At 40.2% G+C, this 17,921-nt stretch overlaps 1 protein-coding gene across 4 annotated transcripts in view; it reads right to left on the bottom strand.

The window, feature by feature from the left end:
• Positions 1 to 17,921, bottom strand: part of arhgap12b (Rho GTPase activating protein 12b) — a 247,237-nt gene that overhangs the window by 130,621 nt on the left and 98,695 nt on the right. For all 4 annotated transcript variants that reach the window (XM_078537661.1, XM_078537667.1, XM_078537673.1 and 1 more), the window contains exon 3: positions 4,643 to 4,900. In XM_078537661.1, the coding sequence (XP_078393787.1) occupies positions 4,643 to 4,900 (258 nt within the window). The remainder of the gene's footprint in view (positions 1 to 4,642; positions 4,901 to 17,921) is intronic.

Here is a 17,921-nt window from a genome sequence, read left to right as displayed (position 1 = left end):
ACTCAACCATATGTGCTTTACCAATATGAGCACTTCAGTTGCTTGGTGCAACTACTGCATTAAATGCAAGATATAGTATCAGAATAAAAGCATAAGCAGTGGTGTATGTGACTGGAAAACACTTACGTAAAATTTAGTTTAAAGTTCAACTAGCTTAAGTGCACATTTTTTATGTCTTTATAATTGAATCCGGTTATACAATAAGTAAAAAGTGACAATTCTTCAAACTGCCTATAAATTCTAAAATGTCTTAAACAACAGAAGAAACACTGAAGAATCTCACTATTATGACAGCATCACACCATTTTGAAGTTTCCAGTATTGTGTACTACATGTATATGTTGAACTCTCAAATACCTCCAGTATAATGCCACCACCAAGTACATCATCTTCTTCCCCTTTGAGCAATCATGGGGCTCAGTTCCCTTTGTGACACTCTGGTCCACTCTTCAGTCACCCCTAACACCACCCTTCCCACACAAATGCATGAGATGCAACATCTGCCATTTTACCTGCTCCTTTCCCACTATACAGGGCCCCAACACTCCTTCCAGGTGAAACAGCCATTTACTTGTATTTCTTTCAATTTTGTATACTCCTTTCGCTGCTCATGTTCCAGTCTCCTCTATTGAGATCAAATTAAATTGGGTAATTGCTTTGTGGGCCACCTCCATTCAGTTCACAAGTTAGAGTCTGAGCTTTCAATCACTGCTCATTTTCATTCCCCGTCATACTCTGACCTCTGTCCTTGGCCTCCTACACTGTTCAAATTAAGCTCAGGGGAAGTTCACAGCTCATCTTATGATCAGGTACTCTGAGGCCCTCCGGACTCGACACTTGGTTCAACAATATCAGGAAACTTTCAAAGACACTGCTCCCATTTTTTCAGCTGTAGGTAATGATTCTGTTTTGCCATTCACTCTTCCTCTAGGCACATCTTTTGTTTCTTTACCTGTCCCATTACCTTTGCCTTACACCATTATGCCTTTTGTCATATAATCTTTCCTGCCTTCCATCCTAACATAGACCTTTCCTTTCGCCCTTTCCTTCACAACCTCTTTCCCCTGCCTCTGCACTTGCTTAAAACCTGTTACATCATTAAACCTTTTCCAGTTCTGATGAAAGGTCAACAACCTGAAACATTAGCTTTGTTTCTCTCCACAGGTGCTGTTTGTCCTGCTGAGTGTTTCCAGCAGCTTTTATTTCATATTTTCAACATACTTTTGTCTTTGTTCCACAGATTTAGAATTTATTAATAGTTCGAAGGGAATGAAAAAATTGATTGACTGATACCAAAACCATGATGCAATAATCCAACAGTAGTCCTGAAACTAAACCACAGAATACTAGTATACAAAAGCCAATAATTTGAAATTGGTCTGTCTGCCAGCCAATTTAGGTGGTAGTTTTAATAGTTTAATCCCTCTGCTAAATCTGTGGGGAAAGGAATTTCAGATGAATGCATTAAGTATTAATATGCAAATAACCTCTACTTTCATGACAGTATTTTAACTCTAATCAATTATAACTCCAAACATTCAGGAAAAAAGATACAGCATAAAGTGTTCATCCTAATCTGGATTCAATTTCTGAAGCTGCAGAATGCTATATTCTGAGCTAAGAGGTTGGAATTAAAATATTTTTCAAGGCTGAGAGCCATACATGACTAAAATATAAACAATCTATTCATGAAGATTGAAGATTCATGATCCAACAATGTTAAGCCTTGTTACAAAAAAAAAACCAGATTCTACCGCTGCATGTTTTGCTCCCTTTTTTGGGGAAATGCTATTGCATCCCCTTCCAAGTAAAATTTTTGCAAACACTGCTCATCATTACTTTTAAACTTTTCATATAATTTACTCTGAAAAATCAAGCTCTCAAGAGCCAAACTCTTCAGTTTAACATAGCACAGCTCATTCCTTTAGTCACATACAATCATAGAAACATAGGTCACAGTGGCATCTCATATAAAACGCTTCAGCAATAGGAAACAATTATATAGCTGATGGTGAAATATGCACATTTTGACATGCATCAATTATTCTGAACTTTTGCGCATTTCTTTTTTAAAAAAGGCTTTAAATTATATCCTTCTGGAGTGAGCAAGATAGATATGGATTTATAAACAAAATTTCAGTATAAATTTGACCTCTGATGCTCATGCAATACAGAGTATTGGTGAAAGAATGGTCTTTGACATCTGCTTTAATACTCTGTGGGCCTATAAGTAAAGCATAAAAAGCAACAGGCCTTTTTGATGTATCTATCTACCTATATTCACACTTTCGAAGAATTATGTATTAACATCTTGCAATCTCTACATTCATCAGTATTTTTTCATACTACCATTCCTTGCTTTTCCTCAGGAAGTGCAGCCCCTCAGACTTCTGCACATTAAATTTCACCATTCCCCACCCCACCCCCTGCTCCACCATTAACTTGACTATGCCCTCCTTGCTGTTTACCCACATTTGTTCTTAGATTGTGGGTAACACTGGAACACAGGACTTAATGTCCATCTCTAGTTACCCTAAGGGCGCTAAGAGTCAAATCAGTTAGTGCAGGAATAGTGTCACATGTAGGTCCTATGAAGTAGGGTTGTTATGTTTGCTTCTCTGAAGGACATTAGTGAACTAGCTCAGTTTTACACGAAGAAATGGCAGCTTTTATAGTGCCAGCCCACATGTTGGTCCTGATTTTAACACTCTGCAAGCAGATGGGTTTTGAATGAGTTAAAATTGCAAGCCATATCTGAGTTATTGAATTCAATTTCACACTTCACCATGGCAGAATCTGCACTTGTAATATCTGGGTTGCTAGTCCAGTACAATTAGGTTACTGTGCCCTACTGTCCCCTTTGTCTAAGCCCAAATCACATACATTCACACAGGCCCTGAAGGTTTGGCAGAGAAAATAACAGTGAGGCTATCAGTGCTCAGAGTTATTGAAGGGTTGAACAGCACCTTCTGGCAATATGTATGCAGTCAAACACAGAAATAAGGAAGTTGTTGTTTGAGTTGCCGCAGTCCTCTACAAGCTTTGTTATACCGGTATCTCAGAATGGTTACAGCACAGGAAGCGGCTATTTAGCCCGTCATACCCATGCTGGCTCTCTGCAAGAGCAATTCACCTAGTGCCACTCTCCTGTTTTTCCCCATAGCCCTGCAAATCTCACCCAGAGACTTGGTATTTAATATATGCAATAATGTGAAGTTGGGGTATTTACATGATAGATAGCCACTTACTGTGCAAAAAAAAGTTACAGCTTTTCTGTTCAAGTGTAAATGTCGTGATAAGTCTTAATTGCCAAACAACTTCTCCAGCACAGAATTTTTTTTAAAAACTAGTTTGAAACATTCAATTCTTCAGATTTTAATCACTGTTGGAAATGTTTAAAAATTGAATTTTATTGAACTTCTTTTTTGTTTCTTTTAGCTTTCTCTTAATCTTATCTTTCTTTCCCCTCTATATATTGCTTTTTAACGTAACTTGGCATTGAAATTACATTACCCTGATTCTAGTTTACACTTTTGGCTTAGACTTTGTATCTTGATATGGATTGCTCAATCCGATTGGTTAAGGAGAGGCGCCATTGCTTGCCCTATTCACTCAGGCCCTCTTTAGAGGCAGCTGGCTTTTTTTCTCACTTCAAATAACCAAAACTTTTAGCGCAAAAGCCTGTGGGCAAGTGTAAGCTTAATGGTTGCTTTGCTGCTGATCACAAAGAGAGACTGAGAAACACAGAGACAAAGAAACAAAATGGGCCTGCACTAATCCCTCAGGAACACTGTTTCCAAGCTGTCGTTCATTCAAGCCACACCCATTGCTCTTTGATGGATAGGTAACAATCTGAAATTATCACAAATCGTGGATGATCTTGTAGATTGTTTTACTTAGCGCAACAGTTCTATTTCTCAACAGTTGCTAATTTAGCTTAAAAAACTCAGTCTGAAATCACTTAATATTTGCATTGCATTCCACATTAAATACCCATTTGCATAAAGCTTCTAATTTATATGAGTATTTAGCTGCACCCTAAGTTTGTAGGTCATAAAAACTTCCTTGCTGGTATCAAGATTTCAATTTTAAATGAAAACCTTATGAATTATTTAATTAATTAAGTTATTCTATAGTTATTCTTCAAAAAAGAACATGGTTCCATAATTGTTATTTAACCTATTTTGAAGAAATTTAAAGAAACGGGGACTAGTTGCTGCAATGGGTGCCACAGCCCTTTCACCAGATAGATAATGTCTGCTCTGTCAGCTGTAAGGGTTTTAAATGGAGTTGGGGTTGTCTAAATCCTGTTACTAGTGCAGATGGACTTCCATTACAAAATTCTATCAATCAGTACAAAATTGGAAATTGCACTTAAGATTATTCAAGACGGCTAGCATAAAAGCAGAAAATGTCACAGAGGTGCAGTTTGCACCAGAAGAGCATGCCGATTAGGTCGTACTTTATTTTGCTCCAACTCTGAATTGATATTACTACTCTTAAAAGTAACATGCCACTCTCATAGCTATCACCCTTGACAACTAGCAAAATGCTATTTTGTCTTCAACAATAATAAATTTTGTAGACAATACATCATAGTAGTATCCATTGCTAAATCTTGTTTGTAAATGCATGTACTTACCCCATGGTTTACAGAATCCACCTGGTAATCAGGTTCTTTATTTATAGAGTCTCTTGTCCATCGAGGGGGCTTCCAGCTTCTTTCTTGCGTTCCCTTGTTGTAATAGTATGTGCGTCCTGTTGCATCTTTATGCACCTCCCATTCACCATGGATTTGCATGGGAGGGCTAGTGGGAATTGGGGGCATGTTAGCTAGAGTTATTTTCAAATCCTGCAAATTTGCATACACTGGTGATTCTGGTCTTGCAGGTGGAACTGTCTGCAAAAGTAAAAGCAATACCTATTAGTAAACAATATATAATCTGAATTACCTATACAGTTTGATAAATGATCCTATTTGGATCTAGAATACAGGAATTGGGGAAAAACAAACACAGCCTTTCCATTTAGCCATAGCCTTTTTTCAATTTGATTATTAAGTAATTTTCCTGCTGTCAATATCACTAAAATCTCAATTAATACTATTGTAATGAAAGTCACACTTCTCACTCTAAGTTAAAAATTGAACTACCACCAGGTAAGAAACCTTGCCCAATATTTATTTCAGCTTCTGGATGATGTTCTAGGTTTCACTTCTTGGGCTCAGGTTAGGGCCTCAATACAGTGAAGGACTGAACCTGCACTCTGTGGCACTACACATTATTAATCCAGGCAAGGAATTAGTACAGAACCCCTGCTGACAACAGAAAAAAGTTTATTATGAATTTGCTGACCTCTCTGGTTGATCCTTTTTCAGATAAGATGTCTATGTATTACAATAGCATATTAGCTTTGAACAACTGATTTTTTAGAGCCCGATAAGCGCATGACTCAAACTATAGGTCTTGTTGTCAAAATAATGGTGAGAGTAGCAGTGATCACCTTTACTTACGTGTAAATGTGTTGCAACTTCAGGCAAGAGGCAGATATGCACAATTAAACAAGGATAGCCAAAAGTTACTGTTTCACAAAAAAGGCATTTCACTTTCTGCCTCACTGCCAAAATGCATCGAATGGCACATTGGCTGTCTCTCAATTAGAGGATCACATCTACTCAAGGTCAGGAGTTTCTGCCATGGGTCTTCATGTTGCGACTGAACAGGCTGCTTCTCGGCTCTCAGATTTTTGGACACATGGGACAGGATTACCCGATGAGGTAATGGGATCCAGAGTACATATTTGCTTCCTATTCTTTCCTTCTCTGCTGCAGCTCTGCCTCATCATTAAGGCATTTCGACTCAAAGCATGAAGCAGCTTGATGGACAAGTTGTCGCCATTTTGAATCATTGGTAGCAAGCTCCTCCCAGTAATTAAGGTCAGTGTTAATGCGCTTCAAGGAGGGCTTCGGTATCTTTGCAGCATTTTTGATGTCCTTCCTGAATACTGGCCATTTGAGAGTTGAGAAAACACTTTTCAAACATACGGACATGGCTTCTAGGCTATCGCAGTTGATTTTTCGATTTTGCAGCAGTTTTCCCGAATGCCTATGGAACTGGCTTCAAGGACATCACTAGCATTTGTTCAACAGTCCTCCCATTGAAACCAGGGGATGCAGCACAGGTGTGGCTGATGGAATTTCTCTCACACTCTTGTGTTAATACTCAGTTCAGATCTCACTATAGTAAAAGGAGTGTGGTGAAGGCAAATGCTCTGTACACCATGACTTTTGTTGACTTGCCGAGGTCTTTGGTGTCAAACATTCACCACCATACTTTGTAAAAGGCTGAGCTAACGCAGTGGATCCAATGTTGGATCTCATTGCCAGTGGTGGTCTTTTGAGACATGGCTGTCACGTTATGAGAAGTGCTCAACACATTCCAGAGTCTCTTCTTCAACATATATGGGAGGTGGAATATTTGACTGACCAGGTCTGGGTTGAGATGAGTTTTGTTTTGGCAACATTCAAGGACACAAGTCTCTTGTATGCAGAATTGGAGAGATCAAGAGTGGCTTGTAAATCTAGTGCAAAGTGGGCAACGACATTGCAGTCATGCACAAACTATAGATCATGCATGTCTGTGGTGATCAGTTTAATTTTGGTGCGGAGGCATCTGAGGTTAAAAGAGTTTCCTATCTACACAATATTTAATACTCACACCAGAGGGCAGTTAATCTTTGATGAGGTGAACAGCCACTCAAGTAGATTGTAAATTGTATGGGGGTTATCACATAGCCTTGCCTGACCTCGGTCTGGATTTTGAAGCTGTGTGTTTCAGATCTCCTACTCAAGACAGTTGCAGTCAAATCATGAAGCAGTTGCAGGATTGTTATGAAGCTCCTTGGACATCCAAATCTCTGAAGCAGAATCCACAAAGCCTCACGATTTACTGAGTCAAATGCTTTCGTCAGGTCAATGAATGCAATGAAGAGTTCTTGGTGTTGTTCTCAACATTTCTCTTGGCAATAAAAGCCTCTGGGTTCCTCTGCAAGGTCTAAAGCCACAGGGTGTCTCTGCGAGCATATCCTCAGCCACAGGAAGTAGGTGATTCAGGAGAATGCGTGGCAGGATTTTCCTGCTAGTTCAAGAGGAAATACCTCGATATTTCCATGGCATGATTTATCTCTCTTCTTGAAGATAATTACAACTGATGCATTCCTGAAATTGGGACGGCGGGGGGGGGGGGGTCTTTGTGGGTTTTTTTCATCCATTTGATTGATTGTTGCAATCATTGCAATCCCATCGATGGAGGTTCACCCATGGATTCTACCACAGGATACTGGGAGGTAGCCTGGAGTGTATCAGCTGCCACTGTGGATTCATGGTTAAGGAGTTGTTGAATATGTTCTTTCCAGCATTGACAGATAGCACTGTCATCCTTAAAAATAGAGACACTGCCCTGCAAGTGAAGGGGACTTTGTCCATTTGACCTTTGTATATAGATGGCCCTGCTGCTTCAAAAATGTTTTGCATATCATGGCAGTCAGCATATTGTTCGATCTGCCGGGCTTTCCCTTCCCACCACTTGCCCTTTATCTTCCAGGTTTGTCCTTGGGCTGCTGGAATGCTGCCTTCTTGACTTGTGATCTTGAGTTGTTCTGTCAGGCTAGGCTGCTCATTTTTGTTCCAGGTGGTCACATATTTCTGCATTTTTGTCAAATCAGGCCTGATGATGATGATGCTCGAACCCAATGGTCTGGACACAGAAGTGTAATACAGCTGGCTTTATTTGATCTTACTGTTCTGAAATTGGATTGGATGTGAGAAGATTTTCCAGATTGGTTGTGAACTGCACTTGGAATTCTTCTCTTCGGTTGGGCTGCTTTAGGACTGAGACATTGATCATCTTCCTCCGGGTCTTTTGGGTCCTGCGATGTCTTGGTCACCAATTGAACAAGTCGACAATCTCTTCAGTTGGCATCGGTCACCTGTATGGATCAAGTGATACAGACATCATTTAGATCTTTGACTCAAACAATGACGTAAGCCAGGGGGTGCCAGTGCTTTGATCTAGGGTGTCTCCATATGGTTTTCTATTTGTCCTTCTGGTGGAAGAGGGTGTTCGTTATAACGAAGACACGAGCATACTTTGTTAGCAGGACGACACTCTTTCCACTGGCTTTTCTCAACCTGTTTTTCCCAATGGTTCTACTTCAGATATCAGAGTCACGGCCAACTGTGGCATTAATAGCCCCCAGAAGGATGATCTTTTCTTCTTTTGGGATGGCAGAGAGGATTTCATCAAGGTCAAAATAGAACTTTTTCATAACATTATCAGAGTCAAGGGACAGGGCAAAAATGCTGATGACAGTGGCATATTGATTACGGCAGAACTGTAGGTTAAGTGTCATGACAGCCTTTCATTTATACAATTGAGGATTTCTGGCAGCGCAGCCAAGATCCTATTCCAGATGGTAAAACCAACTCCACAGACACAAGAGTCGCTGTCAGCCTTTCCTTTCCAGAAGATGCAGCATCTCTCTGCTTGTTCCTTCACCTACCCCTCCCCAGAGAGGATCGTTTCACTGAGGGCAACAACGTCAATTTGAACTCTTGATAATTCACTCGATACAATTATAGTTCTTCTTTCTAGACGTTCTCTCTCTTGAGATTATCCAGGAGTATTCTAACATGCCAAATTGCAAAATTTAAAGTTTTCCTTCTTTGACCATGAAGTTGGTAATCCCACAGGGTGTGGTTCTCCAGCCCACACAATGGTAGCAGTATGCAGCATCTACAAAATGCTCTGCTGCAACTCACCAAGCCTCTTTCAAAAGCATTTTCCAAACCTGTGAGCTCTACAACCTAGAAGAACAAGAGCACCAGGCTCATGGGAACACCACCACCTGCAAGTTCCCCTCCAAGTCACACACCAAACTGACCTGGAACTGTATCACCATTTTATCATTGTTGCTGAGTCAAAAACATGGAACTCCCTTCCTAACTACACTGAAGGTGTCCCTATACCACATGGACTGCAGCGGTTCAAGGAGGCAGCCCACTATCACCTTCTCAAAGGCAATTAGGGATGGGCAACAAATGTTGGCCTTGCCATCAACGCTCACATCCCATGAAAGAATTTTAATAAGCGTAGTAGATATAAACGAAACTCTGCACAAAAGGGTAAGTCAAATCATTTCAGTCTGAACATGCTTTTAACAATGTGACAAATGTTAATTTCTGACAACCAAGCTGTCTGATTGAAAATAAACTGTAATAAATGAGGTCTAATTCCTTCAAGTATTAATTGTTGTTGGAGATTTTAAAAGTGTAAGATTTTAAATTTTACTTTTCGAAAATGTTTCCTTTGTCTCTTTTTCTCGATCAAATCTTTCTTTCCTTCTCTATTTTTCTATCTGACTTGACATTAAATTCACCCATTCTAAATTGCGTTTCGTTCTCTGTCCTTGCGCAGTTAATTTCACAATCCTCCAATCTGATTGAATAAGAAGATACACAGATGCTTGCCCTTTTCACTCAAGTCCCAAATGCACTATTTCCTTTGCTGTGTTATTAACTCTTACTTTCAGCAACATGTGACGCAAAAAATGTAAAAACCTAAATGTGTAAGGGGAAGTCTAACTCACAGCAGACACTGTTGGATGGTCTGCTACATCAATTTTTTGGCCCATAGGTATTATTTGGAAAGAACTGTCATGACTAATGTTAAAGGCTTTCCTGCATCCTGGTATTTCAGTCAAGTCAACCAATTTTTAGCCAGTAGGCTGTACACAAGCATCAAAGGCAGTCTAGGTATCTGAAAGTGATAAATATGCTAAGCCATAACCTGAACATTAACAGGTAGACACAAATTAGGTCACCTCTTTAAATACAATGAAAAATAGAAGTCAAAATTATAACAGCTAGCAATTAAGTATTGCAACAATATTACATAATTCGTGAGGGGGAACTTATAATGTTCCAAACAACTTAAAACCAAGAAAGGCAACTGAAATTAGCAGAAAGTGGATTTTTGTTCAATCAACCTGTAACCTAAAATCAGCTAGCTGCCAGCGCCAGAAAGAGATGATCTTGGAAAAGGAACTGGCTCAGCAGAATGGCTGCAATGAACAAAACAGAATTTCAATGTGACACCCCACTTAAGTAGTTTGCCCAAATTGGTAGGTGCAATGGTGTACACTACTTTAACTACAGATAATGACTGGGATTTCATCCTAAATTTATGGAAAGGCATTTTGAAATTACATAAATAAGTCATTTTGAAATTATATAAATCAATCATTTTGAAATTACATAAATAAGTCATTTTCTAGATTGTGTTTCTTCATTAATTGCATCATATGTTAAGTTCTGTTTGGCTAATACCTCAAAGTTCCTTACACAAGAACTACCATTTATATAGCACCTTTAACATTTTGTAAACATCCTAAGATATTCAGAGTGGAACTAGGCAAGAACTGGTAAGGAGTCAAAAAGGGAAATATTAGGATGGATAATGAAAAGCTAGATCGAAGAGGTAGATTTTAAGGAGCATCTTAAAAGAGGAGAGAGGTAATGAGACAGAAGGATGAAATTCCAAAGGGATGATGGCACAGCCAGCAATCGTAGGACTAAAGTGTGGGATGTATGCAACAGGACAAAGCTGGAGGAACACAGACTTCTTGGAAGGTTGTAGGGCTGGAGGAGATTACAGTGATCGGTAGGAGTAAGGCCATGGAGGGATCTTGAACATCAAGGACATTTTCACAGAATCACAGAATTTTAACGGCCCAAAAGGAGGCCAATTCAGCCCATCGTGTCTACACTGGCTCTCCAAATGAGCATTATGGCCTCGTGCCATTGCCCTGCATTTTCCCCGCATCCCTGCACATTGTTTCTATTCAAATAATCATCTAATGCCCTCCTGAATGCCTCAGTTGAACCTGCCTCCACCACACTTCCAGGCAGTGCATTCCAGACCCGAACCACTTGTGAAAAAGATTTTTCTCACCTCACATTTGCTTCTTTTTCAAATCACTTTAAATCTGTGCCCTCTCGTTCTTGATCTTTTACGAGCGGGAACAGCTTCTCCCTATCTACTCTGTCCAGGCCCCTCATGATTTTGAGCATCTCTATCAAATCTCCTCTCCAATCTATCCTCATAGCTGAAGTGGCTCATCCCTGGAACCATTCTTGTAAAGCTCTTCCGCACTCTCTCCAATGTGTTCACATTCTTCCCATAATGTGGCGCCAACAATTGTACACAATACTCCAGCTGAGGTCTAATGAGTGTCTTATATAAATTCAGCATAACCTCCCTGCTCTTGTACTCTATGCCCCTATTAATAAAGCCCAGGATACTATATGCTTTATTAACTGCTCTCTCCACCTGTCCTGCCACCTTCAATGATCTATGCACATATACACCCTGGTATTTCTGCTCCTGCACCCCCTTCAAAATTTCACCCCTTATTTTATATTGTCTGTCCATGTTCTTCCTACCAAAATGCATCACCTCACACTTCTCCACATTGAACTTCATCTGCCACCTATCTGCCCACTCCCCCAAATTGTCTATGTCCTTTTGAAGTTCTACATTGTCCTCCTCGCAGTTTACAACACTCCCAAACTTCGTATCATCCGCAAACTTTGAAATTGTCCCCGGCACACCAAGATCTAGATCATTAATAAATATTAGGAAAAGCAAGGGTCCCATTATCAACCCCTGGGGAACACCACTACAAACCTTACTCCAGCCTGAAAAATATCTATTTACCAATACTCTCTGCTTTCTATTTTTCAGCCAATTTTGTATCCACGTTGCTACCATCCCTTTTATTCCATGAGCAATAACTTTTCTCACATGTCTGTTGTGTGGCACAGTATCAAATGCCTTTTGAAAGTTCATGTACACCACATCAACAGCATTAACCTCATCTGCTGGTCTGGCCTACATGTGACTCTCAGACCCACAGCAATGTGCTTGGCTCTTAAATAGCCCTCTAAACAAGGGCAATTAGGGATGGGCAATAAATGCTGGCTGAGCCAGTAAAGCCCACATCCCATGAAGGAATAATAATTTAAAAAGTTACCTCTTCAAAAAACTCCAGCAAGTTAGTTAAACATGATTTCCCTTTTAGAAATCCATGCTGGCTCTTCCTTATCAACTCATATTTTTACTAATTCTATCCTGAATAATTGTTTCTAGAATTTTGCCCACCACTGAAGTTAAACTGACTGGTCTGTAATTGCTGGGCTTTTCCTCACAACCTTTCTTGAACAAGAGCATCATGTTCTCCAGTCCTCTGGCACCTCTCAAGTCGAGGGAAGACTAAAAAATTATGGCCAGTGCCCCTGCAATTTCTACTCTCACTTCCTTCAATACCCTTGGATGCATCTCATCTTGTCCCGGTGCCTCGTCAACTTTAAGTACCGACAGTCTATTCAACACTTCCTCCTTATCAATTTTGAACCCTTCTTGTGACAGAGTTTCCTCCTGTGTCACCAGGGTCTGGGTAGCATCTACCTCCTTGGTAAAGACGGATGCAAAGTATTCATTTAATACCTCAGCCATGGCCCCTTTGTCCATGTTTAAATTCCCTTTCATATCCCTAATCGACCTTACTCCTCCTCTTACCACCCTTTTATTATTTATATGCCTATAGAAGACTTTGGGATTCCACTTAATGTTGGCTGCCAGTCTTTTCTCATAATCCCTCTTCACTCCTCTAATATGCTTTTTCACCTCCCCTCTGAACCTTCTGTATTCCTCTTGGTTCTCAATTGTATTTTCTACCTGGCACCTGTCATAAGCACACTTTTTCTTTATCTTAATTTCTATCTCCTTTTTCATCCAGGGAGCTCTGGATTTGTTTGCCCTACTTTTCCCTTTCGATGGAATATACCTTGACTGTGCCCAAACCAATTCTTTTTTGAAGGTAGCCCATTGCTCAGCTACAGTTTTTCCTGCCAATCTTTCATTCCAGTTTATCTGGCTCAGCTCCGCTCTTGCCCCATCGAAGTAGCTCTTGTCCAGTTAGTTATTCTTACTTTGGATTGCCTATTGTCCTTTTCTATCATCCTAAAACGTACAATACAATGATCCCTGTCTCCTAAATGTTCGCCCACTGGCCCTTGGTCTACTTGGCCCAAGTCATTTGCTTGCATCTCTCTGCAATTTCCTTGCAGATTTGTTCTTCTACATCCTTCTCACTAGTTGGCGGTCTATGCCGAGCAATGTAATTGCACCCTTTTTGTTCCTTAGCTCTAGCCAAATTGATTCTGACCTTGAACCCTCTGGGTCATCCTCTTTCTCCAGCAATGCTCTCCTTAACCAACACCAGCACCCACCCCACCAAATCCTTTCCTATCTTTTCTGAACTTCTTGTACCTGGGGATATTTAACACCCAGTTCTGCCCTTCCTTGAGCCAAGTTTCTGTTATCACCATAACATCATATTTCCATATGGCAACCTGCGCTTGTAACTCCCCAATCTTATTTACAATACTCCGTGCATTCACATACATGCATAGTAACCCTGATTTAGATTTTGTTACTTTCTCCCTCACCCCGAGTTAACCTATTAACTTCTATTCTCTTTACTAGTGTGATCTTTCCCTCCCAGTATTTTGTGCACCCTGGTATTCCTCTCTAATATTTCCTCTTGGTTTGGGGGAACCCCTGCCGAGTTAGTTTAAAGCCCTCCCAACAGAACTAGCAAAAGAAGGAACTCAGTCCCAGACGACTGAGTATAGAAGTTTCAAAGGGGCATTGGGAAAGTTACGTTTTTGGGAAAGTTACATTTTTAGAAGAATTCAATTTCAGCATTAAAACCACACAACTAAAACTTCCTTTTTTGCTTCTTCAATCAGCATCCTGCAGATGACATGACACAACACCAAATGTTGCAATGAAAATGTTCAGTTTATTTTCAGTTTAAAAAAAACAAGGGGGAGGAAAAGGTGGTGGTGAAAAACAGTTAAATTGTCCTAGCTTTTTATTGTCAGTCTGTAGTGCAGCTATATATGACATGCTCAAACAGTACATCAAGATGGGGGTTCAACTGATTACATTTTTAAATAAAATTGTTATTTCAGTATTAGTATTTTACCAGTGAAATATCAAGAATTGCTTAAAATTTCAAAAAACTGCTGGATAGTAAACCTAGTTTATTGTCACACAAAAGTAAGTTGCAAATTTTCTAGATGTCTTGCAATTCTATGCAATGTCTAATTTAGAGAAATCTGAATTAGAAACAATAATTTAGGGGGAAACCAAGAGAATACTCAATAATAGAAAATAAATATTCGTTTATACCTTGTTTCACACATCTCAAGATACTTTAAGACAGAATTAACTACTGTGAACTGTAGCGTTTTGTGAAGAGAAACATACACAGACTCATGAGCAAACTTATAGCAAATGGAATAAAAGGGAAAGTAGCAACATAGATGCGAAATAGGTACCAATGACATAGGTAGGACTAGGAAAAGGAGTTTCTGCTGAGGGACTACGAGCAGCTCGGGGCTAAATTAAAAAGCAGAACCAAAAAGGTAATAATCTTCAGATTACTACCTGAGCCATGTGCAAACTGGCATAGGGTAAATAAGATTAGAGGTAAATAAATGTGTGCCTCAAAGATTGGCGTGGGAGAAATGGGTTCTGATTCATGGGGCACTGGCACCAGTACTGGGGAAGGAGAGTGCTGTTCCTTTGGGACTGGCTTCATTTGAACCATAACAAAAACAGAATTACCTGGACAAACTCAGCAGGTCTGGCAGCATCGGTGGAGAAGAAATCAGTCAACGTTTCGAGTCTTCATGACCCTTCAAGGGTCATGAAGACTCGAAACGTTGACTGATTTCTTCTCCACCGATGCTGCCAGACCTGCTGAGTTTTTCCAGGTAATTCTGTTTTTGTTTTGGATTTCCAGCATCCGCAGTAGCTTTTAGCTTTTTGTTTTTATTCATTTGAACCATGTTGGGACCAGTGTCCTGGTGAATTGTAAACTAGGGCTGTAGATAGGACTTTAAACTAATTTGTTGCGGGGGGGGGGAAGAGATTCAATTGAAGGGAAGTTTAAAAAATCAAAAAGAACCGAGAGAGCAGAGGTGCAGGATAGTGAAGAGGCAAACAATAATCCAAGTGTAACAGGGAGGGGCAGAAAATATAAGCATAAGAGTGCAGCAGAAACCAGAACCAGAATGAGCAACAATGGTAAAAAGTCAAAGCTTAAGGCTCTTCATCTGAATGCATGCAGCATTTGTAACAGGATAGATGAGTTGACGGCACAAATAGAAATAAATGAATATGACTTGATAGCTATTACAGAGACGCAGTTGGAGGGTGACCAAGGCTGGGAACTCAATATCCAAGGGTATTCGATGTTCCGGAAAAATAGGGAAAAAGGAAAAGGAAGAAAAAGGAAAAGTGCGGTGGTGAGTAGTGATATAGGTGCAATAGATCGTGATGTGGAATCAGTTTGGGTGGAAATAAGGAATAGCAAGGGGTGGGAGTCGTCTATTGGCCCTCGAAGAGTTGTCTCACTGTAGGACAAAGTATAAATCGGGAAATAATGGAGGCGTGTAAGAAGGGCACTACAATTGTCATGGGTGATTTTAATCTGCATATTGACTGGACAAATCAGATTGGCAGGGGTAACATGGAAGACGAATTTGCAGAATGCATCAGGGGTGTTTCTTAGAGCTATAAGTTGCAGAACCTACCTGGGAACAGGCTATTTTAGATCTAGTAATGTGTAATGAGGCGGGATTAATAAGAGATAGCGTAGTTAAGAATCCTCTAGGGGATAGCGACCACAACATGGTAGAATTTCAAATTCAGTTTGAGTGCAAGCAACTCTGATCTCAAACCAGTGTCCTCAACTTAAATAAGGGCAATTACAGAGGTGTAAAGAAAGAGTTGTCTAAAGCAGGCTGGGAAAATAGACTAAGGGGGAGGTCAGTGGATGAGCAGTGGCAAACATTTAAGCAGATATTTTATAACGCTCAGCAAAGATTTATCCCCATAAAAAAGGAGGACTTAGTGAAAAGGACGAACCAACCATGGTTAACAAAGGTGGTCAAGGAGATGATCCAATCAAAAGCTAAGGCTTACAAAGTGGCGAAAACTAGCAGGGGGCCAGAGGATTGGGATTTTTTTTTTAGGAACCAGCAGCGAACGACTAAAAAGCTAATAAAGAGTGAGAAAATTGATTATGAAAGTAAATTGGCAAGAAATATAAAAACAAACAGCAAAAGCTTCTACGGGTATATAAAAAGAGTGGCTAAAGTCAGTGTGGGACCCTTGGAGGATACGACTGGAGAATTGAGCATGGGAAACAGGGAAATGGCAGATAATTTAAACCAATATTTTGCATCAGTCTTCGCACTGGAGGGCACTATAAACATCCCAAAGATACCAGATAAACAAGGACCTAATGGGAGGAGAGATCTTGTAACAGTCTCTATCACGAGGGGCAAAGTATTTGACAAAATAATGGGACTAAAGGCAGACAAATCCCCAGGACCTGAAGACTTACATTCAAGAATTTTAAAGGAAGAGGCTGCAGAGATAGTGGAAGCATTGGTCAAAATATTCCAGAACTCACTGGATTCTGGGAGGGTCCCAACGGATTGGAAAACCACTAATGTGATGCCCCTGTTCAAGAAGGGAGGGAGACAAAAAGCAGGAAACTATACACCAGTCAGCCTAACATCTGTCGTTTGGAAAATGCTAGAGTCCATTATTAAGCAAGAAATAGCAGGACATTTAGAAACACTTAACGCAATCAAACAGAGTCAACATGGCTTTGTGAAAGGGAAATCATGTTTGACAAAATTGCTAGAGTTCTTTGAGGATATAACAAGCAGAGTTGTAAAGGGGGATTGGTAGACGTAGTGTATTTGGATTTCCAGAAGGCATTCGATAAGGTGCCACATAAAAGGTTACTGCAAAAGATAGGAGCTCACTGTACTGGGGGTAATGAACTAGCATGGATTGAGGATTGGTTAACACACAGAAGACAGTCTGGATTAATGGGCCTTTTTCAGGTTAGAAAGACATAATTAGTGGAGTGCCACAAGGGTCAGTCCTAAGGCCTCAATTATTTACTATCTATATTAATGACTTAGAGGAGAGGGCAGAGTGTAATGATCCAAATTTGTTGACAATACAAAAGTAAGTGGGAGGGCATGTTGTAATGAGAACATAAAGGAATCAGCAAGGGGATGTAGATAGGTTGAGTGAGTGGGCAAAAACTTGGCAAGTGGAGTTTAATGTAGGAAAGTGTGAGGTCATGCACAATGGCAGGATGAATCAAAAGGCAGACTATTATTTAAATGGAGAGAGACTCCAAAAAAGTGCAGCACAGAGGGATCTGGGTGTTCTTGTGCATGAAACACAAAAAGTTAGCATACAGGTGCAGCAAGTAATTAAGAAAGCAAATGGAATTTTGGCCTGTATTGCTAGGGGGTTAGAGTTTAAAAGTAGGGAAGTCTTGTTACAACTGTATAGGGTGTTGGTGAGGCCACACCTGGAGTACTGTGTACAGTTTTGGTCTCCGTATTTAAGAAATTCACTAGGCTGATTCCTGGGATGAAGGGGCCGACTTATCAAGAACGGCTAAACAGGCTAGGCCTTTATTCATTAGAGATTAGAAGAATGAGGGGTGATCTTATTGAAACGTATAAGATGCTGAGGGGGTTTGACAAGGTAGATGTTAAGATATTTCCACTAGTGGAGGAATCTTAAACTAGGGGACATAGTTACAGAATAAGGAGGCACTCATTTACAATGGAGACATGAAGGAATTTCTTTTCTCAGAGGGTAGTGAATGTCTGAAATTCTCTGCCCCAGAGAGTTGTGGAGGCTACATCACAAAGTATTTAAAGAGGAGGTAGATAGGTTTTTGAAATACTGGAG

This window comes from Cetorhinus maximus, chromosome 3 (assembly GCF_964194155.1).
Source record: "Cetorhinus maximus chromosome 3, sCetMax3.hap1.1, whole genome shotgun sequence".
Taxonomy (NCBI): Eukaryota; Metazoa; Chordata; class Chondrichthyes; order Lamniformes; family Cetorhinidae; genus Cetorhinus; species Cetorhinus maximus.
The sequence above is the reverse complement of the archived record's forward strand: the minus strand, read 5'-3'. Positions and strand labels throughout refer to the sequence as shown.